At 40.2% G+C, this 26258-nt stretch overlaps 1 protein-coding gene across 1 annotated transcript in view; it reads right to left on the bottom strand.

The window, feature by feature from the left end:
* The window catches only part of LOC130913575 (two pore channel protein 1-like), a 44837-nt gene that overhangs the window by 18029 nt on the left and 550 nt on the right, over positions 1 to 26258 (bottom strand). The window contains exons 3-20 of the mRNA XM_057832277.1: positions 22128 to 22264; positions 19956 to 20132; positions 19772 to 19885; positions 17711 to 17841; positions 15649 to 15737; positions 12591 to 12625; positions 12435 to 12493; positions 12262 to 12361; positions 12048 to 12164; positions 11846 to 11970; positions 8959 to 9007; positions 8822 to 8885; positions 8705 to 8749; positions 8575 to 8631; positions 4692 to 4745; positions 4491 to 4563; positions 4295 to 4402; positions 4061 to 4222 (exon numbers count right to left, since the gene is read on the bottom strand). Of these exons, the coding sequence (XP_057688260.1) occupies positions 4061 to 4222; positions 4295 to 4402; positions 4491 to 4563; positions 4692 to 4745; positions 8575 to 8631; positions 8705 to 8749; positions 8822 to 8885; positions 8959 to 9007; positions 11846 to 11970; positions 12048 to 12164; positions 12262 to 12361; positions 12435 to 12493; positions 12591 to 12625; positions 15649 to 15737; positions 17711 to 17841; positions 19772 to 19885; positions 19956 to 20132; positions 22128 to 22264 (1696 nt within the window). The remainder of the gene's footprint in view (positions 1 to 4060; positions 4223 to 4294; positions 4403 to 4490; positions 4564 to 4691; positions 4746 to 8574; positions 8632 to 8704; positions 8750 to 8821; positions 8886 to 8958; positions 9008 to 11845; positions 11971 to 12047; positions 12165 to 12261; positions 12362 to 12434; positions 12494 to 12590; positions 12626 to 15648; positions 15738 to 17710; positions 17842 to 19771; positions 19886 to 19955; positions 20133 to 22127; positions 22265 to 26258) is intronic.

Raw genomic sequence — 26258 nt, 5'->3', positions numbered from 1 at the left:
ATACATTATAATTCCATTAATTCGTTTCACAGCCCAAAAACCTTCACTAAATCCTTAAAAAATACTGCTGGTACTATTACAAATGGCAATTACACATAGCAAAACAAATAAATTATAAATCAAAATCGGAATAAAAATAATAATAATAATAATAATTCCTGTATTAATGTAACGAATCGGGTTCTAATGTGGCCGACGTTTTTTGCTGACCCTGAACGCACCGCGGGGCTGACGTGCCAGAGACAGACCGGTGAGCTTGACTTTCACTTTCACTTTGAATGTTTTCTTGAGAACACCGTCAATTGCGGCAGACAGAAGGTGTTTTTGTTTTGAATAAGTTGTGAAATAAATGATAAAAACGTGGCGAAGTTGGCAATTTCTCTGGAGATGTTACCACAATAAGAATTGTCAGCTTAACTTATAAAGACTGGCGAACGATGGTCGGAGGAGGACCGTGGAGATGTATTGTTGAGCCATTTCACGGATGCCCACCCTACGTTCATATTTTTCTGTCATTTGCATCTTCATTTAGAAGGTAAGCATCAACTTTTTCCTTGTTTCACCACCTGTACCAACCTTTTCTGAAACGAGTGTTGATTTGTCACACAAGAAAATCCGCCGTGCATTCGTCTGCGGTGCTGCCATTGTCGTCGTATTTCGAGCATGTCGTCGGATGTAGAAACAAATGGCGAGTCAAATTTTACGTCGGATGTCGAAAAGTTCGTGTGTCGATGCGATCGTATGTAGAGGTACCCCTGTATTTGAGTTCTCCCACTTAGAAATGATGGGCGGGTTTGAAATTTTCATGGTAGGTGCTTGTTCACTGCGGGAGACAATCTTAAAAAAAAAAATCCAGAAATCACAGTATATGATTTTTTAACAATTTATTTGTATTATACTCATGCAAATAAGTATTTGAACACCTGAGAAAATCAATGTTAATATTTGGTACAGTAGCCTTTGATTGCAGTTGCAGAAGTCCAACGTTTCATTCTGCAGCAGGGCTTTTGCACCACTGCTCCACAACGATCTTCTCTAGATCAATCAGGTTTCGGGACTGTCACTGAGAAACACAGAGTTTGAGCTTCCTCCAAAGATTTTCTTTAGGGTTTAGGTTCTGGAGACTGGCAAGAACCTTGACATGCTTTTTACGAACCCCCTCCTTGGTTATTCTGGCTGTCTGCTTTGGGCCATTGTCATGTTGGAACACCCATTCACAACCGATTTTCAATGCTCTAACTGGGGGAAAGAGTTTATTCCCCCAAATCTGACAATAGACCCTACTCACCAACGTCACAGAATGACGTGTCGCTGTACCCGGCCGCCATATTGTCCGTCCCTGTTTAGCCCTATTCTCAATGGCTTCAATTAGTCGTTCAGTTCATAGAGCAATTCATGGAAGCCCCGGTGCTTTCAGACGCTGTAAACTCATTGGATGCGTTGCATAAAAGGCGTTATGTAGAAAAGCTTCAGTCTATCCATTCGCCAGATCCATATTTGATGCCTAAATCGATATTTTTCAACCCGCTGTCTTCGCCTGACAATTGCTACCCTGATAGCTACAACTATCTTGTCCACAGAAACTCAGCCTATTCTCCCGAAAGCTTGAAAAACTTTTAAGAGCAGCACTCTAAGCAACATTACCCTGTGTGATTTCTAAAATAGCGACAATAAAAAATAATATGATTTTGATTTTGATGATGATGATGACAATAAAAGTTGACTGCGATGGCCGACGCTTCAAGGATAGATGGATATTGGACTATTTCTTCAATAAAACACGCAACAACTGTGTCTGCCTCATTTGCAAAGCGACAGTCTCTGTTTTCAAAAAGTTCGATGTGACGCGATAATAATATTATCAAACAAGACACGCTGACATGTACGACAACATTACAGGAAAGATACGCAGCGAGAAATTATAGCAACTTGAAGCTAGTTTATTTTTTCACAGTAGCAGTATTTCCCAAGAGTCCGAGTGTCGAAAGAGAAAGCCACAAAGACGAGACTGTTGAAATTATGATTTAAAAAAAATAATAAAGCAAAGGTGACACACAGAAGGGCTTGCTAAAATTTGTTTAAATATATTGTTCTATGTAAATCAGCCAAGGTCGCCCCCCGCATTTTCCCCACACCAAATCTGGCCCCCTTTGCAAAAGGTTTGGACACACCTGTTTAACTTCTTTCACTTGTTACCAGCTAAATATTATTAAAAAAAATAATGATGGTGGAACAAATAAGCATCTTGAATTTGAAACTGTATGTTGTCGGCGATGAGCCTCGCAATGATCTTAATTGTGGTTGTCAGCCCAAAACCCTCCAGGTATATATTAAATGCATCTTACCAGATATAAAATGACTACTACATAATCCGTGGTAATCGTTCGGAGCGCAGTTTTCTTGTCGAATTGCAGCAGTCCATCTCGCTTTCCTCTCCGGGTCTCTCGGAATACGGTAGAACTTCAAGTCTCTCCATCTATCTTCTCTGTTATTGCAACCAACCGCCACACACGCCTTCACCATTTTGAGTATTAATGTTAAAGAGCAGAAAAACACGCCATAATAGGAGGAATGTATGTAGCGGTAATGCATCAACACGACGAGTAGACTGACAATATGGCGCGGAGGCGTGGTTGTGACATCATGTGAGTAGGGTCTATACATGGCCCTGGTCATCCTCTCCTTAATACCGTGCAGTCTTCCAGTCCCATGTGCAGAAAAACACCCCAAAGCATGATGCTACCACCCCTGTGCTTCACAGTAGGGATGGTGTTCTTGGGATGGTCCTCATCAATCTCCTTCCCCCAAACACTATGAGCGGAATTAAGAGCAAAATCTTCCATTTTGATCTCATATGACTACATGACTTTCTCCCGTGACTTATCTGGATCATCCAAATGGTCATTGGCAAACTAAAAACAGATGTGCTGGTTTAAGCAGGGTTTTAAACAATGACGTCTTTGTGTATTACCAACAGTAACCTTGGAAATGTGTTCCCAGCTCCTTTCAGGTCATTGGCCAGCTCCGCCTGTGTAGTTCTTGGCTGATTCCTCACCATTTTTAGGCTCACTGAAACCCTACAGGGTTTGTAGAGGTCTATAATTCTGTCTCTGGTGTCTTTGGATCGCTCTTTGTGGTGTATAGGGTGGACAGCTGTTTAAATGCAGCTAACCGCATCAAAAAGGTCAAAAAGTTAGACTCAAAAAGTCCACCTCCACCCCACTTATTCGTTGGACTTTCTCAAGGCGACTAACAGGTCTTTGAGACGACAATTGTAGCTAATAGACAGGTATTCACATATTTATTTGCAGCTTCATATTACAAATATGTTGTTAAAAAATCATACACTGTGATTTCTGGATTTTTTTTAGATTGTCTCTCACTGTGGACAAGCACCTGCCATTAAAATTTGAAATCTACCCATCATTTCAAAGTGGGGATTTAAAATCGCAGGGTGTTCAGATACTTATTTTCCTCACTGTATAATTGAGACCTGGTGTCCTCATATGTGGACATCCATTTTGGCTAATGTAGGCCACACTTGTATTATATAAAATTTCTGTAATACTGTAATATAACTATGAAATATTGTGGCCTACTTGACCCGAAATTTGATGTCCACATGTCAAAGTGAAGTCTTTGTTTTTTTTTTTTTTAATGACAAAAAATAGTCACTTGCTCCACAAAGAGTTATTTTGAAATTATGTGCTTTAGTTTTAAGATATTGATGTGAATCCTGATTGGGCATTAATGGTTGTCATGGCAACAGGAAATAGCATTTTTCAAAAATACTCATTCAAAGCATTTGTTTCTCTGAGTTGCATTAACCTACCAAATATCAACAATAAATAGCATAGTTTACACCAGCGGTTCATATTTTTGAGATAACCATTTAGTTGTATGCCTCTGGTTACCATGGTAACCACACACGCCCATACACGGGTTTTATGAGGTGTGAATAATTTTTCCACAGAAAAAAAATTGCTATTTTGTTGTCATTTCCAAAGTTCTTGGTGTATTGTTCCTTTAAGACCAGAGCAACACAAGTTCACCGACTTACTTGCAGCAGTTGGGGTAGACGGCACCAGCGAAGAATTCCATGCCCACAATTGCAAAGGAGTAGTAGAAGATGATCAAGGTCAAACCGAGACTTGCCATCCTGGGGAGGAGCTCAAACATGGTATCCAACACATTGCGATACCTCTTCTTGATTTTAAACAACCTGCAGGGAAGCATTAGGTGAAATTAGTCAGAAAGGTCTCTCGACACGTCAAAAAGAAAGCTGCACGTTCACCTCAGCAGCTGAAGGGGTCGTAGCACGACGATAAAGTAGAAAGGCTCCATGTCGAAGGCCAGCGCGATCAGACCCAGAAAGGCAAATACGGTAACGGAGAAGTCAAAGCTGGACACAAAGAGGACAACCAAATGCTCATACAAGAAGACTGAAATCAATATTCACACTCCTGCTTTAATGTACATCCAGTACTCACAGATTCCATCCGGAACTGAAATAAGCCAATGGTCCCAAACCGGATATTTTCAATAGCACCTCCACACCATAAACTGAACGTGGAATGAGAAGCGTTAGAAAGAAATTCAAACAAGTGAGATGACAGCCAAGAGAATGATTATAGTTAATGTGAAGAAGATTCAGTTGCACATCTGTGGATGAGGTTGTGCAGTCTGCTCACTTGTAAGAAAGACAATGTAACTCCATGGCACCAATCTTGACCAGGAGAAACTGCCTGCAGAAGAGATTTCAAGTCAAATTTCTTTAAACGTATCATATACAATTTATTTCCTTAAAAAGTTGTCCTGAAACTACACCTGAGCACCCCCCTGTGACTCAAAAAAGAAAGTGTATGGGAGTACTTCGGCTACCGAAAAGAAACAGACGGGCGCGGATTAGAGGAGGCCCGACATGCTTGCGGAAGGTGGTTGCCAGGGGAGGCAGCAAGTCCAACATGATTTCACATTTACGTGACCATCATCCATCACTTTACACAAAATTTACCCAAATTTTCGGACTATAAGCCGCTACTTTTTTCACTCATTTTGAATCCTGCGGCTTATAGTCCATCCATCCATCCATCCATTATCTTCCGCTTGTTCCGGGGTCGGGTCGCGGGGGCAGCAGCTTTAACAGGGAAGCCCAGACTTCCCTCTCCCCAGCCACTTCAACCAGCTCCTCCGGCGGGATCCCAAGGCGTTCCCAGGCCAGCCGAGAGACATAGTCTCTCCAGCGTGTCCTGGGTCGTCCCCGGGGCCTCCCGCCGCTTATAGTCCAGTGGGGCTTATTTCATGGTTTATTTGGGTTAATAGGTAACACTTTGTTAGACTGCGGCATCATAACCATCGACAACTACACCCTCCCTATCTCAACACACTCCCGCAACTTAGGTATCATCTTCGACAATAAACTAAGATTCGATCAGCACATCAACCACATCACCAGAACCGCCTTCTTCCACCTTAAGAACATAGCCCGCCTCCGCCCCTCCCTCACCTACTCTGCTGCAGAAACCCTCATACATGCATTCGTCACCTCCAGACTCGATTATTGTAACAGCATTCTTTTCGGATCTCCAGCCAAACTCCTCAATAAACTACAATATATCCAGAACTCCGCTGCACGCCTTCTCACCCGTACCCCCTACAGGAATCACATTACCCCCGTCCTTCACAAACTGCACTGGCTTCCCATCTCACACAGGATAAATTTCAAAATCATCCTTCTCACATACAAAGCACTCAATAACTTGGCTCCTCCTTACCTCACGGACCTTCTCTGTCCCCACACCCCCTCCCGTCACCTCCGTTCATCTAATGGAAACATTCTCGCACTGCCCCCACAAATAACACACCGTACTTGGGGGGACAGAGCCTTCTCCATTGCTGCCCCCTCACTTTGGAACGCACTCCCTAAAACCATCCGCACCTGTTCTGATCTTCCCACATTCAAAAAATTGTTAAAAACTCACCTTTTTAAACTAGCTTTTAATGTGTAATTCTTTCCTCTATTGTTTTGTACTGCTCACGTTGTGTGAGTTTTATTTATTTTTTTCCCTCAACTGTAAAGCGCCTTTGAGCACCGGTAAAAGCGCTCTATAAATAAAATGTATTATTATTATTATTATTATTATAAGATGTCATAAGAACGTCATAATTGTGACATGACACAACACTATCATGGGCATTACTGAATTATCATGACAGATGTCAAAATGTGTCATGTTGCATATTATGTCACTAACTCTATTTATGTCCAGCTCAGATCTTTTACGTCCATTCAAAAGTGAGATAATTTGCTGGATGACACTAACCGACATCTATTATAAGCATTCAATAATGCCTAAGACAGTGTCATGTAAAAATTATGACAGTGTTATGGCACCACTATCCAAGAAAATGTTACTAAATACCATAACTAGCAATTAATGAAACAACTGGAAGAGTAACTGAAGAAATAATTAGCACAGAACATGAATTTTGATTGTTTTTACATCTGTAGCGCCGCAATGCATGCTAGGAGGAATGTTGGATGACAACAGTGTTGACAGTAGGTGGCAGCAGAGGTTGACTGTCTCCCCCAAGGGAGCAGTGATGGCGAAATGAAGATTTTTAAAACAATAAGGCTTTGCACCAAATTGGTTGAAAGCTTAATTGTGGTTCATTTGGTTTCATGACAGTCTTATGATGCCATTGTCAAATGAAGTGTTACCAGTTGATATCTTTTGGTGTAAATATCCCATAACACAACGAGGACAACTGCGGCTTATAGTCCAGTGCGGCTTATCTATGAACAAATGCCGTTTTCATGTCAAATTTGGTGGCTGGCGGCTTATAGTCAGGTGGGCCTTCTAGTCCAGAAATTACGGTAAGTTAAGTAAACGCAGTCATGAACGTTTTCCACCAGCTACGAGAGTTCACTCCAGCGTGTTTAGTGTGTCTAGCGATGGTTAAACAAATACTAGAATGTAAGCTTGTTAATGAGGCAGATAACGTAGCTAGTTAGCATGCCACTACGGCTAACTAGTTTCCTCTCTACCATTAGGCTACTTTTGTAAAGTCTTTCGTCGTTGTAAACATCTGTTCAAAATAATGTTTTCATAATACAGCCAGTGGTGTTTTTTCTTTCAGGAGACTAACTGCGTTGAGAGAGGCTGTTCAGTTATTTATTTTTTGTTATTTTTATATTTATTTTAACATTATATTCATGTTTATGTTCCAATGGCGTACTGAAGCAACACGTCACTTCCGCTCATTAATATTTATGACATTAGCTACTGTTGCTAAATAAGGACAAGCCACCGTTTGTCCCTAATAGGAAATGAATGGAAATCGTGTACGAAGGAGATGTTTACAGAGTGAAACCTACCAATTTTTTTCTGAAAATGATGTGCCTGGTGCCAAATTCACTGGCAAAGATAGAACATAACCTAAAAATGTTCAGTTAAAGAGATGGCTTTAGTGTTGAAGGCTGTAAAAGACGAAAAAACCAGCCGACCTAAGCATAGCTTTAGCTTTTATATCGACACGACTGACAATGACATTCTCCTGTTTCAACAAGTTATCCTTTACCATCAGCTCTGTCTTTCTTATATATCCTCTGGTTGTCCTGCGTCTCTTACCGTTCTTGGGGGTAATTTAGTTAGCTTTGTGTAGCGATCGCAAATGCTACTCAGTGACAGCCAACGAACACTTTTCATTTTTTCATTGATAACACATCTTAATCCTATAATTTATTTACACTTCCCCCTTACTAAAGTTGTTTTTTTTTATATATATAACGGAAACGGTAACAGTGGCAGTCAGATACCATTGTAATTCTTTTAAGGTCATTCAGTGTCAGACAGAAGCAGTACGGCACAACGTTACGCTAAAAAAATAAGTTAAAAATATAAAAATGGCTTACCTCTTTGTCCTCTGAAAGACCATGCCAACCCAACATAATGTTTACTGCATATGAAACGTGAACGGATTCGCAGAGCTGGTGTTAAAGTCCGTGCAAGTTGATTCGGTCTTCACATTTTTTCCTCTCGAGTTTTTGGTTTCCGAAAAAGTATGAAGAAAACATCCTTCATGTGTCGTAATGTCTAGAGTCGTTTCTACAAGTTCCAAAAAAGCAATGCGTGATCGGCATGTTTGTTTTTGAAAGATTACCGGATTACGTTGGGTCTATGCGAGGGCGGGTCTATAATGTCCCACTTCGGCTTTACTTCCGCTTTACGATGCGACGTCATGGTCTAAAAATAGCCTGCGTGCGGTACGCCATTTGCAAATATGTTGTGAAAATCCTGTTCAATGTAAAAAAGGTGTTTTTTTTTTTTTTTTTTTAAAACCCAAACATCTCAAAATAACACATATTGAGTGCTATAATTTCAATACCGTGGTACTGCGGTATTTTTGCTTAAGGTGATCATACCGTCAAAATCTCACACCGGCACATGCCTAAATGGCAGTGAATTATTTAAGCTAATGACGATATTTGAATAGATGTCCACTGAAGTGAGAACTGTCCCTGAAAGGGTTCATTTCATTTCAAGCATTGGCATTGCGAGAAAAGTGACTTACTGTTAAGAGTGTATGTCTCCACAAGTATCCAAACGCCATTAATAGCCACAACGACATCTGTCATGTGAAAAAGCAAAGTGAGGCACGTGCACAGTATGAATGAACTCATTATAAATGCTCACATACTTACACATGGTGTACTTAAAGGCCTTAGATTTCACGAGCAGGTTGATTCCTGTAAAATTGCATGTTAACAGAGGCCTGTGAGCTTTAGGAGGAGAAGATAAAGGGAATGTGAAGAACTCGCCTTTTAAAATAATGTAGGCTGTGTGCGGGAGGTCATCAAACCAATGCTCTCCACTGCGACGTGCCTGAACAATACAATGTTTATTTGTATCAGCTGCCACAAAATCTGAAATGTTAAACTGCATGATTGCTCATTACCTTCCATTTAAGGCCCGTCACCTCATAGAACTTATAAAAGTCCTGAAGACTACAAAAAAGAGAGAAAAACACACATTTAACTCGTTCGTTGAGAGTGATAGACATACAGTGGGCCAGTGGGGTATTTAGTCAACCACCAATTGTGCAAGTTCTCCTACTTGAAAAGATTAGAGAGGCCTGTAATTGTCAACATGGGTTAACCTCAACCACGAGAGACAGAATGTGGGGGGAAAAAAAAAACAACAACTGAAAATCACATTGTTTGACTTTTGAAGAATTTATTTCCAAATTAGAGTGGAAAATAAGTATTTGGTCACCTACAAACAAGCAAGAGGTCTAACGTCTTCTAACGAGGTCTAACGAGGCTCCACTTGTTACCTGTATTAATGGCACCTGTTTTAACTCATTATCGGTATAAAAGACACCTGTCCACAATCTCAGTCAGTCACACTCCAAAATTCCACTATGGGCAAGTCCAAAGAGCTGTCGAAGGACACCAGAGACACAATTGTGTGGCAGGGTTCCTGCCACCCTCCTCAAAGTTAATCAGTGCCGGTGAAAGCGATACAGACCCCTTCAAGATACAGTGGGGAGAACAAGTATTTGATACACTGCCGATTTTGCTGGTTTTCCCACTTGCAAAGCATGTAGAGGTCTATAATTTGTATCATAAGTTCTCTTCAATTGTGAGGGACGGAGTCTCATACAAAAAAACAGAAAATCACATTGTATGATTTTTAAGTAATAAATTTGCATTTCATTGCATGAAATAAGTATTTGGTACATCACAAAAATCGAACTTAATATTTGGTACAGAAACCTTTGTTTGCTATTACAGATACCAAACGTTTCCTGTAGTCCTTGACAAGGTTTGCACACACTGCAGCAGGGATTTTGGCCCACTCCTCCATGCAGATCTTCTCCAGAGCCTTCAGGTTTCGGGGCTGCTGCCGGGCAACACGGACTTTCAGCTCCCTCCATAGATTTTCTATTGGGTTCAGATCTGGTGACTCGTGAGGCCACTCCAGGACCTTAAGATGCTTCTTACGGAGGCACTCTTTAGTTGCCTTGGCTGTGTGCTTTGGGTCGTTGTCATGCTAGAAGACCCAGCCACGACCCATCTTCAGGGCTCTCACTGAAGGAAGGAGGTTGTCAGCCAAGATCTGGCGATACATAGCCCCATCCATCCTCCCCACAATACGGTGCAGTCGTCCTGTACCCTTGGCAGAGAAGCATCCCCAAAAAATGTTGTTTCCTCCTCCATGTTTCACGGTTGGGATGGTGTTCTTTGGGTTGTACTAATCCTTCTTTTTCCTCCAAACACGACGAGCAGAGTTTAGAGCAGAAAGTTCCATTTTGGTCTCATGGACCACTTGGATCATCCAGATGGTCAGTGGCAAACTTCAGACGTGTCTGGACATGCACTGGCTTCAGCAGCGGGACCTTGCGTGCGCTGTAGGATTTTAATCCATCGCAGCGTAATGTGTTTCCGATGGTTTTCTTCGAGACTGTGGTTCCAGCTCTCTTCAGGTCATTGACCAGGTCTTGTCGTGTAGTTCTGGGCTGATCCCTCACCTTCCTCATGATCAGTGATGCCCCACGAGGTGAGATCTTGCATGGACCCCCAGAATGAGGCAGATTGACCGTCATTTTGAACTTCCATTTTCTAATAATCGTTCCAACAGTTGTTACCTTCTCACCAAGCTGCTTGCTTATTTTCCTGTAGCCCATCCCAGCCTTGTGCAGGTCTATTATTTTATCCCTGATGTCCTTACAAAGCTCTTTGGTCTTGGCCATTGTGGAGAGGTTGGAGTTTGTTTGTTTGAGCATGTGAACAGGTGTCTTTTATAGAGGTAACAAGTTCAAACAGGTGCAGTTACTTCCGGTAATGAGTGGAGAACAGGAGGGGTTCTTAAAAAAGTACTAAGAGCCGAAATAATTACTAGTTGGTAATGTATCAAATACTTATTTCATGCAGTTAAATACAAATGTATTATTTAAAAATTATACAATGTGATTTTCTGGATTTTTGTATTAGATTCAGTCCCTCACAGTTGGAGAGAACTTATGATACAAATTACAGACCTCTACATGGCTTGCAAGTGGGAAATCCAGCAAAATTGGCAAAGTATCAAATACTTGTTCTCCCCACTGTATAAAAGAGGTGTCATTCAACTAGTTGTCAGTTGGCATATTGTTGGCATGACAACTGTGATGAAAATATTTTAGGTTGAAAAGTTGAAAAGATTGAAAAGTTATCTAATGTTGCTTTAAATAAATGCAAGTCATTAGCCAATCAAATGTGTTTGAGGGGGAAAAAAATAGACCGGCACGCCCAGCAAATGAAATGGGATATATAAGTCTGAACATGATGGAAACAATTAACTTAATGGTAACGGTAGGGTCGATTCTATCCTTACAACATATGGGAAAACAATCTACATTTCCTATTTAACTGAACTCATTTAATAATGCAAATAAGGTTGCTTAAAAGTTGGTGGGGACAATTTGAGCATCCTGAAAAGTTGCTAGTGTTATGTCCCTACCGTTCCCACGCAAAGTTGCAAACCTGTGCCCTTTCCTGGAAAAAGCAGAAGAGGGAGTACTGTAAACAGTACAGTACTGTTTGGAACTTTTGTTCAAATTTAAAAAAAAAAAAAAAAAAAAAAAAAAACTTTTTTCGGTATCGGATGGTGACTTCGTATCAGCAGATTCTCAAAGTCAGGTGACTGGATGCAAAATTATGCGATTGGGACTTCCCTAAAAATCAGTTTATTTTTCGAGCAGATCTGGTTCGTCTATCACTGTCAATAGCAGCCAATGAGTTAAAGATGAGAAGTGTAACAAAGCAAAATTTGATTTGAAGTCAAGACGGTGAGTCATTCACCTCAGCATAGGCGCGCCAGAGGTGTTGAGAGCTTTATAGGTGAGGAAACGGTCTCTCGCAGACATCCTCGGTCTGTAATAACGCATCAGGCCATCAAACTGTTTCAGCGAGACGCCAGTCGGCCTCTGAAGGGAACAGGCGGAACAGCACGTATTTGGTCATTGTGGAGGAGTAAACACGTACTCTCTTATTATAATTATACCTGGCGGCTGACTAACAGCTGGAAGGCGTAGTCAACAGCAGAGCGTTTGTGAAGCAACAAAGATTTGAACTTCATTTTCTCCACATCGTTAAAGGTGTCAAACACAACAGCCAGGAGCTAGAGGGTGCAGGAGAGGCAACAACAAGGTTGGAAAAGTATTAAGAACCATTGTATCAGTCATGTTGCGCTTGAACGACTTAAAGCAAGGCTCTACCAGATTCATGATGAAGTAGAGTTCAATGGACAGGTACACAATGAAGAATATACAAGACCAGCGGTTCTTTGAGTAAGCTGGCATCATCACATCTGGAAAACTACAAAAGAAAAAAAAGGCAAGTATAACTCATGGTTGTTTATTTCCCTGTCACATGGTGCTTTTGCGCTTACTTTGCCGTGGTCAGTAGCACAAAAAGACTGACCATGCTGTTCTCCAGTGTGTTGAAGTACTGTGGTGACGAGACAGATGCTCCAGAAATTTAGCCAGAATACACACAAACATCTCAAAACGAGAACATTACCAAAAGAAATTAAATCTAAATTTACCGGATCTGATGAGTTTGTGGAAAAGAGGCAGAATCCTAGATTAAAACAAACAAAAAACAACAATAAAAAAAGTTGATAATCATTTTTGAAAAAAAAAAACATATTTGAGGTGAATCACTTTAAGAAAATCTGCAGCAAAAAGTCATATAGCAAACATATAGTAGCCAAGTATATTTCAAAATTATTATTTTTTTGATCCTACCTTAATATTTCGAATTCAGTTGGTTTGTATTACCATAATCTTCGGACTATAAGGCACACCTGACTATAAGCCGCCACCCACCAAATTTGACACGAAGCGGCATTTCTTCATAGATAAGCCGCACTGTAAGACGCAGTTGTTCTCACTGTATTATGGGATATTAACACAAAAAGATATTAACTGGTAACACTTTATTTAACAGTGGCGTCATAGGACTGTCATAATTATGACATGACACTGTCATGAGCATTAATGAATGCTGATGACAGATGTCATTTAGTGTCATTCGGGAAAATATCTCACTTTTGAATGGATGTAAAATATCTGAGCTGGACATAAATGGAGTTAGGGACAAAATTTGCCAGCTGACACCTAATGACATCTGTCAAACATTCATTAATGCCCATGACAGTGTCATGTCATAATTATGACGGTCTTATGAAAGTTTTATGACGCCGCTGTCAAATAAAGTGTTAAGCTAGGGCTGGGCGATATGGCCTTAAGCACGTATCGCGGTTAATTGAGCAGATTTCGATAAATTCGCCCAAGCGGACTGTTATATAATTTGAAAATCTGAATCAATGCATGAAATAGATTAACCGTTTCTTGTTGATTTATTTACCAGCTTTCAATTTAATATGTTTAACAATCGTACATGCAGTCTAAACATTGAGTATACAAAAATTTATTGTAAACAATAAGAATTCAAGTATGAACATTTATAACAGCTTGTATGGCTTGAACAACGTACATTGTCAAAATCAACATGCCTGTGCAAACATGTCATTGTAATACAAATGACTTACAGCTTATAAAGTACACTTCAAAAAGACAACTTATTGTTCATGGCTGCTGTGACATATTTGCTTAACACAAGTCTTTACTTCAAGGTTTCAGTTTTTTTTTCCCCAGTGCATTTTTTGATACATGCAAGCACACATGAACCCCCACACAGACACACACACATTAAAGCTGCATTGATCTAATGACACAGAATTAACCACATACAGAAAAATAGCTGGGGCCATTAAACAGTCATATTAAAATTTTCACTGTTGGATTGTACTTTATGCTGAATGCTTTACTGTCACAACAGCCATCAGAAATCACACATAAACAGAGATACACAATAACGTGACATACTAATTGCTGGATGCAGTCCGTGCCCAATCCACTCATTAAGTTCAGCTGTTTCGCCAAGGTTAGAGCCGCTATCCGACTCCATCACGTTTATCTGTAGCGTTAGCCGCTTGCGTTAGCCACTAGCGTTACCCTGTGTCTTGGCTACTAGTAGAAAGCATTGAAAGCATCCTCTTTGAAAAATTGTGAGAACAAGGGAGGACAGCGGGTGAAAGCCTGTCTGGATGCCGCCAAGAGTCTATTTAATGTCGGGTGAAGGTTTGGCGAACCTCCCTTAAGCCCAACTCCATCACGTTTGCTTGTAGCGTTAGCTGCTAGCGTTAGCCACAGGGCTCTTGTTTGTTTGGCTTCCTGATAACCACGTGACTCCATACGTAAGCACACTTTCTGCTTTCTTAAAGGGGAATGAACATTGAGTCAAAGCGGGATGAAAAGACTATATTTTCTTGTTTTATTAAATTACCGAATTTACCATCATGGTTAAAATTACGTCGGTCGTCGTGAAGAATTTCGGTGCCGGTAAATTTTCGTTTTACCGCCCAGCTCTAGTGTTAACCCAAATAAACCAACAAATAACCTGCACTGGACTATAAACCGCAGGATTCAAAATGAGAGAAAAAAGTAGTGGCTTATAGTCCGAAAATTACGGTAATTTTAACAGTACCCATTATGAATTTCTGTGATAATCATTTAATTTCAATTTCATGCAAAGTGACCCCTTGTTTTTCGCAGTTAATGGGGACCAGATCCTGCCTCAATAAGTGAAAAACTGCATAGTATTGCCCCCCAAAAACCTCCCAAATGTTTTTTTTGTTCGTTTGTTGTTTATGTTGTTGTTTGTTCGTTGTTTATATATATATATATATATATATATATATATATATACTGTATTTTTCAATAAATGGTTTATAAGCACTTAAAATTTAATAATTATGATAAGTTTTAAACATGTTGATGTCCCACCATATTATTTTTAAACAAGAATAAAGTAGAACAATGCTTGTCTTTATTAAATGCTTCATTGAGTGAGTCCACTCAAATCCGCTCAAGCTGCTCACTGACACACAATGAGTTGCCACAACAACTATTTAACAAGTTAAACAATGATTTACGCCTGCTCTATAAAATACTGCATTTATTCTTTTTTTTTTTTTTTTGATGAGGGAAAAAAATCCCTGATGGACTGTGGGCACGAAGTTTGAAGCAAAGTTTGAAGCGCAAAGTAGCGAGAGATCACTGGAAATATATATTTATTTTTTTTGGTCATAAATGGTACAATCCGCATCCATGTTACAGCTGGATCTCCCCCTAAAAATCCCATGTTAACCTCAAATGTAAGCAGTACACTGGTTGATGTCAAAACTGACAGAGAATAAAATAAAGATTCATAAGTTTGTAATTTTACGCATTTATTATGGAGTATTTATTGGTTGAAATGAGAAAATTTGAGAAAATCTTAACATTTCGATTCACAGTGTGCGCCCCTAAATTTTGGCTAGCTCCCCTAAATTTTTAAGGTAGGGACCAATGTGCTCCTTGTAAAAAATGTTAGTCTGGAACCCTGATGAAAGCCCAGGCCAGCAGCTCTAGCCGCATGGTTTCCCATGCAACGCACACAACGGACCTGCGTGCACCCGTTACAATCATTTTATTCTGAATTTTATCTTAATGTGTGCGAGTGATGAGGTCTATGTATGGGTTGATGTTGCTACTTACCCAAGATAGCAAATATAACCATGAAGAACAGGAGTAGAAGGAGGATATCAATGAATGGTGGGAGCGACTGGAAGATCTGCCGCAAATTTCTGATCAGAGAGGAGAAATACAATTCATTAGCTTTGCAGAAAAAAATCCACATGTGGTAATGCTGACAAACTCATATTACATATACACATACAGTGCCTTGCAAAAGTATTTGGCCCCCTTGAATCTTGCAACCTTTCGCCACATTTCAGGCTTCAAACATAAAGATATGAAATTTCGTGAAGTGGAACAACATTTATTGGATAATTTAAACTTTTTTAACAAATAAAAAACTGAAAAGTGGGGCGTGCAATATTATTCGGCCCCTTTACTTTCAGTGCAGCAAAGTTACTCCAGAAGTTCAGTGAGGATCTCTGAATGATCCAATGTTGTCCTAAATGACCGATGATGATAAATAGAATCCACCTGTGTGTAATCAAGTCTCCATATAAATACACCTGCTCTGTGATAGTCTCAGGGTTCTGTTTAAAGTGCAGAGAGCATTATGAAAACCAAGGAACACACCAGGCAGGTCCCAGATACTGTGGTGGAGATGTTTATAGCTGGATTTGGATACAAAAAGATTTCCCAAGCTTTAAACATCTCAAGGAGCACTGTGCAAGCCATCATATTGAAATGGAAGGAGCATCAGACCAGTGCAAATCTACCAAGACCCGGGCGTCCTTCCAAACTTTCTTCTCAAACAAGGAGAAAACTGATCAGAGATGCAGCCAAGCGGCCCATGATCACTCTGGATGAACTGCAGAGATCTACAGCTGAGGTGGGAGAGTCTGTCCATAGGACAACAATCAGTCGTACACTGCACAAATCTGGCCTTTATGGAAGAGTGGCAAGAAGAAAGCCATTTCTCAAAGATATCCATAACAAGTCTCGTTTAAAGTTTGCCACAAGCCACCTGGGAGAGACACCAAACATGTGGAAGAAGGTGCTCTGGTCAGATGAAACCAAAATTGAACTTTTTGGCCACAATGCAAAACGATATGTTTGGCGTAAAAGCAACACAGCTCATCACCTTGAACACACCATCCCCACTGTCAAACATGGTGGTGGCAGCATCATGGTTTGGGCCTGCTTTTCTTCAGCAGGGACAGGGAAGATGGTTAAAATTGACGGGAAGATGGATGCAGCCAAATACAGGAACATTCTGGAAGAAAACCTGTTGGTATCTGCACAAGACCTGAGACTGGGACGGAGATTTATCTTCCAACAGGACAATGATCCAAAACATAAAGCCAAATCTACAATGGAATGGTTAAAAAATAAACATATCCAGGTGTTAGAATGGCCAAGTCAAAGTCCAGACCTGAATCCAATCGAGAATCTGTGGAAAGAGCTGAAGACTGCTGTTAACAAACACTCTCCATCCAACCTCACTGAGCTCGAGCGGTTTTGCAAGGAAGAATGGGCAAGAATGTCAGTCTCTCGATGTGCAAAACTGATAGAAACATACCCCAAGCGACTTGCAGCTGTAATTGGAGCAAAAGGTGGCGCTACAAAGTATTAACGCAAGGGGGCCGAATAATTTTGCACGCCCCACTTTTCAGTTTTTTATTTGTTAAAAAAGTTTAAATTATCCAATAAATTTTGTTCCACTTCACGATTGTGTCCCACTTGTTGTTGATTCTTGACAAAAAATTAAAATTTTATATCTTTATGTTTGAAGCCTGAAATGTGGCGAAAGGTTGCAAGGTTCAAGGGGGCCAAATACTTTTGCAAGGCACTGTATTAGTGACTAGCACTCAAAGGTTTTGGGTCACCCTTGGGTTTTTTGTACTCATTGGCTGCAATTGGCTGCAATGGATTTCTAACTCATTTCGACCAGATGAAATGGATTAGCCGTCCATTGCGGTCAACGGCAGATAAGTTAATGTAAATACTTTTTTTTCCAAAACTAAAAAAAAAAACCAGTAAGATATTCAGAAACACTGCAACAAGGTAAATAAAATCTCATTGACCTCTCAACTTTTTTATGTTTGCGTATACAGCAATTCATAGCTGGTCAAACATGGTTCACCTGCGTACAGCGCCGCAGTATCTGCAGTCCACCAGGAATATTGGTCTGAGGGCGCGGGTCACTCGCATGTGGGACGTCTGTCGGACCAGAACCACTATGGCCTCCACGAACTGCAGCAGCAACACACATGACTGGAAAAAGAGATGGGAGCTGTAACTAAGACACATTTGCTCATTCGCCCCTCCCAATCAAAAAGGATTCGACCTCTAGCGCTGTCATTGGCACTGAAAGATGAGTATTCACTGCTATAACCAGTGTGTATTTCTGTTTTTACATTTTAGTTTCATTTAGCTTTCATCAACATTTACATTAACATATACAGTGGGGCAAATAAGTATTTAGTCAACCATTAATTGTGCAAGTTCTCCAACTTGAAAATTTTAGAGCAGCCTGTAATTGTCAACATGGGTAAACCTCAACCATGAGAGACAGAACGTGGGGGAAAAAAAAAACAGAAAATCACATTGCTTGATTTTTAAAGAATTTATTTGCAAATCATGGTGGAAAATAAGTATTTGGTCAACACCAAAAGTTCATCTCAATACTTTGTTATGTACCCTTTGTTGGAAATAACAGAGGCCAAATATTTTCTGTAACAAGCTTTTCACACACTGTTGCTGGTATTTTGGTCCATTCCTCCATGCAGATCTCCTCTAGAGCAGTGATGTTTTGGGGCTGTCGTTGGGACACACGGACTTTCAACTCCCTCCACAGATTTTCTATGGGGTCGGGACTGGCTAGTCCACTCCAGAACCTTGAAATGCTTCTTACGAAGCCACTCCTTTGTTGCCCTGGCTGTGTGTTTGGGATCATTGTCATGCTGAAAGACCCAGCCACGTCTCATCTTCAATGCCCTTGCTGATGGAAGGCGATTTTCACTCAAAACCTCTCAATACATTGCCCCATTCATTCTTTCCTTTACACAGATCATTCGTCCTGGTCCCTTTGCAGAAAAACAGCCCCAAAGCATGATGTTTCCACCCCCATGCTTCACAGTGGGTATGGTGTTCTTCGGGTGCAATTCAGTATTCTTTCTCCTCCAAACACAAGAAAAACCTGTATTTCTACCAAAAAGTTCTATTTTGGTTTCATCTGACCATAACACATTCTCCCAGTTCTCTTCCGGATCATCCAAATCCTCACTAGCGATCAGCAGACGGGCCTGGACGTGTACTTTCTTCAGCAAGGGGACACGTCTGGCAGTGCAGGATTTGAGTCCTTGGCGGCGCATTGTGTTACTGATAGTAGCCTTTGTTACTGTGGTCCCAGCTCTCTGTAGGTCATTCACTACGTCCCCCCGTGTGGTTCTGGGATTATTGCTCACCGTTATTGTTATCATTTTGACGCCACGGGGTGAGAGCTTGCATGGAGCCCCAGATCGAGGGAGATTATCAGTGGTCATGTATGTCTTCCATTTTCTAATAATTGCTCCCACAGTAGATTTCTTTACACCAAGGGTTTTACCTATTGAAGATTTAGTCTTCGCAGTCTGCTGCAGGTCTACAATTTTGTCTCTGGTGTCCTTCGACAACTCTTTGGTCTTGGCCATAGTGGAGTTTGGAGTGTGACTGACTAAGATTTTGGAAAGGTGTCTTTTATACCGATAATGAGTTAAAACAGGTGCCATGAATACAGGTAACGAGTTGAGCTCGTTAGACCTCGTTAGAAGAAGTTACCGTAGACCTCTTTCACAGCCAGGAATCTTGCTTGTTTGTAGGTGACTAAATACTTATTTTCCACTCTAATTTGGAAATAAATTCTTTAAAAATCAAACAATGTGATTTTCTGTTTTTTTCCCACATTCTGTCTCTCATGGTTGAGGTTTACCCATGTTGACAGTTACAGGTCTCTCTAATCTTTTCCAGTAGGAGAACTTGCACAATTGGTGGTTGACTAAATACTTATTTGCCACACTGTATATCCCCAGTGGCGCAACTACACGTTGAGCAGCGAATGCGCCGCATATGGGCTATCCATTGACTATCTTGAATGTACAAATAGGGTTAGGGTTGTATATATCAAGATTTGTTGAACATTATAAGCGCCACATCAGTTAAATACCTTAACCATGGTCCTCTTGTGTCGTATGAAGGTGTGGAAGCCCAGCCAGCGGAGCTTCATGCACAGCTCAAATGCCACAATAACCAAAGCGAGCAGCTCCAGGGTGGCGTGAACCTGCACGGGGGATCGAACATGTTCAGCGAAGGTTTTACATTTATTTTGACATGCATGCGTTTTCTCTCACGTAGACGTCCAGGCGCAGCGAAGGCACCGCAGGAGCTTCACACAGCGACAGCGTCATGAGCAATAGGCCTGTCAGCAGCTCCATCACGTAGAAGAGATGGTTATGGGCAAAAAGGTATGCTGCCAGCGCTTTGGTGTTTCGAGGGTGGGTAAAGAACTTGTCATTGTTCTCTCCCTCCTATAGGTGAACGTCACAAAAAGAGATACTTTCATTTAAAAAACATTACAATATTAAATTCAAGTTTTTTTTCCCCCCAGACTCACAGAAGCATACATTAAACCCTTTATAGGGCACTCATTGGCTGCTATTGACGGCGCTAGATTTCCAATCCCTTTTGACTGAGTGACTGGAAGCCAACCAGCCACCAAGTCAGAATGGATTGGAAGTCTGATGTTGTCAATGGTACTGAAAGGTGAACATTCACAGCCAGTTCTACCACTATAAATGATTTGGACGTTTATCATTGTTAATGGCAAGCAATGAGTTTAGGCATGTAGGCCAAACTTGGACGCAAAAATGGTGTTGCCTGTGTTTTTCCAACCTTTTCTGAGTCACGGCACGCTTTTACATTGGAAAAAATCTCGCGGCACACCACAAACCAAAAATGTTCCAAAATTAGTTTCTGTACAGTATGTTTGATTATAAAATCATTTCTCAGTATTTATACTTACTCAGTGTGAAACTTAAGTATGTTTAGATGAATACAAAGCCGATATCCTGGCAGGAACCTTCTTCACCAGCTCTCAGCGTCTCTCTGTTTTAATTTTTTTTTCAGAATGGTTCGGCTTGAAAAGTTTAGAATTATCAAACAGGAGGACTTTAGCAATGTCTTTTACCACATTAAGGCCGAGCATTTCACTGACAATGGCTTTGCAGACAGGTAGTATTAACTCATTTACTCACAGACACGTATAAATATACGTTCTATTTTTAAATGCTTCATTTTCCCCAAAACATATTTATACGTCTTTTGTGTTTTTTTTTTTTTTACAAGAACATTCTATAGACCCAACCCACGTGACGTCACAACTCCGCCCTCCTGACTGGTGCCGCCCAATTGTCCGTCAACACATCATGTTTATCTGTTACGGCTACGTACATTCCTCCTATTACGGCGTGTTTTTCTGCTCGTTAACATTAATAATCAAAATGGTGAAGGCGTGTGTGGCGGTTGGTTGCAGTAACAGAGAAGATAGACGGAGAGACTTGAAGTTCTACCGTATTCTGAGAGACCCGAAGAGGAGAGCGAGATGGACAGCTGTAATTCGACAAGAAATCTGGGCACCAAACGATCACCACAGACTATGTAGTCGTCATTTTATATCTGGTAAGATGCATTTAATATATATTTAGAAGATTTTGGGCTGACAACCACAATTAAGATCATTGTGTGATGTTGGTGATTGGGGTCTATATCGTTGCCTCTTTTTCTTTGGGGGCGGAGTTGTTGTTTTGCTGGTGTTGTTGGCGGTAAGCAGAGTAAAAAGAGGGAGAAAAATACCATGACTTCCGTGTCTAATTTTTCGCCGCCAAGCAAGCGTTACAATATTTATTAAAAAATGAATGAAAACTAAATACTATTGAATATGTCATCATTATCATTTTTAAAATTTAAGTGACGGGTAAAAATAGATTATGACCGGATTTTTATGACCCTGTCAGTCAAAATGACAGACAACGAAAATATCTAGCGCAACCTCTGACTCCCGGGCAACTCTTTTTTTGCATACAGTTTGTGTCGTACAAATTGGTACAGCTAGATGAAAATAATGTACTGTTTTCCTATTGTTTGATGTGAAAATTGTTATAGAATGCTGATTTGAAAGATGTTATAGAATGTAACATGTAATAACATGTAGTACGTAAAAAGTAACGTCAATTACTTTGCCGAGTAACTAAATACTTTTACAATGAGGTAACTGAGTTACTAACAATTATTTTTTGGGAGAAGTAAATTGTAACTGTAACTAATTACTTTTTTAAAGTAAGATTAACAACACTGGCCTTTATACAGTTCACTCCTGAACCCTCTGTAGGAAGTGCACAATTTGAAGCTTCAAAATAACACAATCAACGACTTTGACACGTTGAAATAAAACCATAAAATCATGTGATGCCACAGCTCTGCTTGCAAATACAATAGAGTACTCTTGCAGGCATGCACGTGAATACCTGCAAGTAGATGGCCGCCTCCTGGTAGTTCATCTCCCAGCTTTGCCGTAAAGTCACGTTGTGTGCTCGGTGGGTTTGAGGCCCAGGTGTTGACACCACACTGCTATTTACTACGTCACTGTTTCCCACATCACCATCTGGTGGAGAAAGTTTAAAAGAAGAGTTAATGAAACATCAGACATAAACACAGTTGTAGTACACAGCTTCTCCTACCAAAATAGGAGGAGACCACCAAAGGCACCTCATTGCTTCTCGAATCTTGTAAAGATGTGAGATAGCTGTTTAAATGCTCCATTGATCCTTTTAGATCTACATGTGTGTGTGCTCCTCTGTGGTTGAAGTCCACAGCATGTTATTTGCAATGCTACAGTTGTTTCAGCTTCCTAACACAAATAGCCAACATTCCACAAACACACATGTTGTGCTTCTCCAGCTGCATGCTTGCTCTCTGTTCTCATCCTCCGCAAAGTGAATTATTCCATGATTCAGGCGTAACGCCTTAAAATGTTGTCACAATCAAACACTCAAATCTGAAAAAGGCAGGCACAGCCTTTTTTGTGGTCGATATGTGACACTACAGTGTGAAGCTCAAATTCCATTCCACCGTTAATGCCGAAAGGAGCACAAGTAGTGTCCGCTTTCGGCTATTTCAATCCATGATATGTCAGGGAACAATCACATTTGGAGCAAAAACCCTGACTGATCTAAAGAGTCATGAAAAAGAGCTATGATCCCTGAAAATCGCATCATGTGACCCGTCATATGACTTGTAATCACTGCAGTCTCATTCAAGGAATCCAATTTCAAGAGTTCCGTCCGTTCGGAATAGTCTGCCAAGGATATTCCCTAGTAACAGAATGTTTCGTTCTAATCAGACACTCCTCAGTCCCCGGAATTCTTGAAAACAACATTTTCTCTTCCTGTTCATGTCCAGTCCTGATCCGCTCAAGCACAAAATACACTTTGAATACTGCACACAGCATAAATTCACACACATGCTACACATGACCACCAAGGAGGGGCTGAGGATTCTGCTGAGGCAACATTTTCTCTGATGAGTCACTATGTAACTTTTATGGAGAGTGACACAAAAGGCTGAGAGGATGCTTGCATGTCCTACAAAAGTGGACTACAGGTGGGAAAAAATAGTATTGATCCAACACTTTATTGAAGCAATGCTAATTGGTGTGTGTATATACCGTATTAACCCCGAATATAAGACGGCCCTGATTATAAGACGACCCCCTCTTTTTCGAGACAAGTTTGAAAAAATACTTTTTGAACACCAAATTAATTTTTATACAGAAAATAATTACAGTACATCCGAAACAAATGATTATAACAATATATTTGAGCAACAAAGCATGTTATTTTGCCTCATTCAAATCTTAATATCTGATCATTTAAATATGTAAACTAAAGTGCAATCACATTCGTAAATTAATCGCTTCTGGTTTTCGAAATGTAAATAAACCAATCTATTGTGATAAAACAACAAAATTGCAATAACTGCTTTAACCACCAAAGTGAAGTCTAACTGTAACTGTAGTCTTGAAACAAATCAGAATAAGGAATAACATTGGAATAAAACAATGCAAACTGGTTAAACTAAAAATTAGCTGAGATCTGTCATGACAGAACATCGCTTCAATGATATCTGGCGCCATCTAGCGTGATGAATGGGGAGAGTAGCTGAGCTCTATCATGGCAGAACATCGCTTCAAGGATATCTGGCGCCATCTAGCGTCGTGAATGGGTATAATGTCTAAACTGCGAATATAAGACGACCCCCTCTTTTTCAGTCCGATTTCAATGCAAAAAACACCGTCTTATATTCGGGCCAATACGGTATATACTGTATATTTATTACAGGTGTGACAAAATATCAAAATGGTGATATATCGTGATATTCTGCATCAAAAAGGGTTAGCGATACCCTAGTGCCAAGAATCAAGATATCGTTTTAAAAAGGTGTCAATGTTTAAAAAAAAAAAAAAAAAAAGGAACCAACAAGTTGCTACCAAAATCCTCCACCATAATAGTGTTTCAGTTAATTCTGACGGCGCTCGATGCCCAGTCCAGTAGGACCAGGAAGGGCAAATGAACGTTCGTTCGTTCGAAACCAGCGCATTCACTGTCATACTTTCCGATTTACGGGGCATTTACAGGTCACTTTCTGTTTATTTTAGGGCATTTACAGGTCAATTCCTGTTGAGTTTGAGTCGCTGCCTATTCATTCATGAGTCACCTCCTGTTCTGTAACCCAAAATAAACAGGAAGTGACCAATAAAATGCCCCAAAAGCAACAAGAGGTGACCCTGAAATACTGATAAACTTACAGCAGAAGGATGAAGCTTGTTTTTCTGTTCATAAGTTGTTTTCTGGAAAGAATTCCTGACCAATGTATCGATAATCGTTGTATCGCCATATCGTGAGATCATTAAGATCGTGAACTTTGTATTGCAAATTGTATCGTATCGTGAAGTACCAAGAGGTTCCCACTGTACATATACAGAAATACACGTATACATCATATATATGATACCAACAGCGCACTACCAATCCAAACCAAAAAGTCTGAAATAATGAACGCAAATAATGATGACCTGTTCTTAAAGCAAAACTTGTTAACTTTTCAGTTTTGGTCGATTTTAGCGACACCAGTGGACGGAAGTGGTAGTGTTTTGCCTTAAGGAAGACTGCGTTTCCCATGAAGACCAGCGCTGCGTTTCCCATGAGGACCAACGCACACCCGCACAGTGTCGTAAAATCGTCAACCAATCAAAAATCAATCACCCGGTCGCCTGCAGACGGCTTAAACAACATTTCTGTTTCCAGCGGCTGTGTGAAGGATGAATAGTAATAAGGTAATGAATCCAGTTATGGCTAAACAATATCATATGACAGTTAGCAACCGTGCGGCTTAGTGTGGCTAACTCCCCCACCCGAGTTCGTTTAAGGGGTGGGGGCGGGGTGTCATGCTAACGAGTGAAACCCGGGCCAATGTTTATTCTGTATATCCTGTTAGCAACCATTTTTTTCTCCTCCTCAGACTTTTTGTCTCTTTTGTTGCTCTGACATCTTTACAGAATTCTTGCGAAAGCGTTCGCAACGACTTCCGTCTTTATAATGAATGGGGGAAGTGACGTATGCCATAATGTCAGCACATTTGTACTTTTTTTTGTGTGTGGCAGGGTTCCTGCCACCCTCCTTAAAGTTAATCAGTGCTGGTGAAAGACTCAATCAAGATATAAAAGAGGCGTCATTCAACTAAATGTCAGTCGACATATTATCACAAATGTTATGAAAATATTTTATAAAGGTTAAAAAGTTACCTAGTGTTGCTTTAAAGTACTCAAAAACACTAAATGTGAAATCTGGGCCTCTTCAATTCAACACAAAAAAACTAATGCTCTTTATTACAGCTATTCTAGTGTTCTGCTTGTAAGTTACTGGCAGAGCGAGACTACAAATATTACTTCTGCCATTTGTTGAAATGTTCTTATAAAATACAATTGGCCAACTTCTTTGATCTCTTATGCCACAAGGAGTGTGAAGACAGCCTTGTTGAAAGTCACTGGTGTAACATGATTATGAATCTCGAAAACACATATTTAACATTTAAATTACTAGTACATATACGATAATTTGCAACTGTAAATAGCTATATACAAAGCTGTACAATATGAATTAAGTTTGATGTACATTCATGGCTTATTGGATCATGTTTCAGTGTCATGGACGACTATAGATGTCCAATCCATTTTAACGGGGAAAGGATGGCAGAGAACGATCACTGTCAGCCCTCCCAGTTCAAATGAATAGGCCACCTATCACGTAAATGGGAGCCAATGGGTGTATATTTAGTGATTCTGTATCCAGCCTAAAAAGGAGACATTTTATTTTATTGTGCAAGCCCGGAAAAGTACAAAATTAATTAAAAAATCAATCTAATTTATTTTTAAATTACCAAAAACAATCACTTGCTTTATAAAGGGTTAACACACAGAGTCTCGACCATCAGTACAGGACACCATCTTGGATTCAATTGATTCATTCCATGTTATTTTTACTATTTAGAAAAATATTATTTATATTTGGGGTCCAAAAAGTGAAGAAGACAAATATCTG

Source organism: Corythoichthys intestinalis, chromosome 3 (genome assembly GCF_030265065.1).
Source record: "Corythoichthys intestinalis isolate RoL2023-P3 chromosome 3, ASM3026506v1, whole genome shotgun sequence".
In the NCBI taxonomy this organism is placed as follows: domain Eukaryota; kingdom Metazoa; phylum Chordata; class Actinopteri; order Syngnathiformes; family Syngnathidae; genus Corythoichthys; species Corythoichthys intestinalis.
Note: the sequence above shows the minus strand (reverse complement) of the source record. Positions and strands in the feature narration are given on the sequence as shown.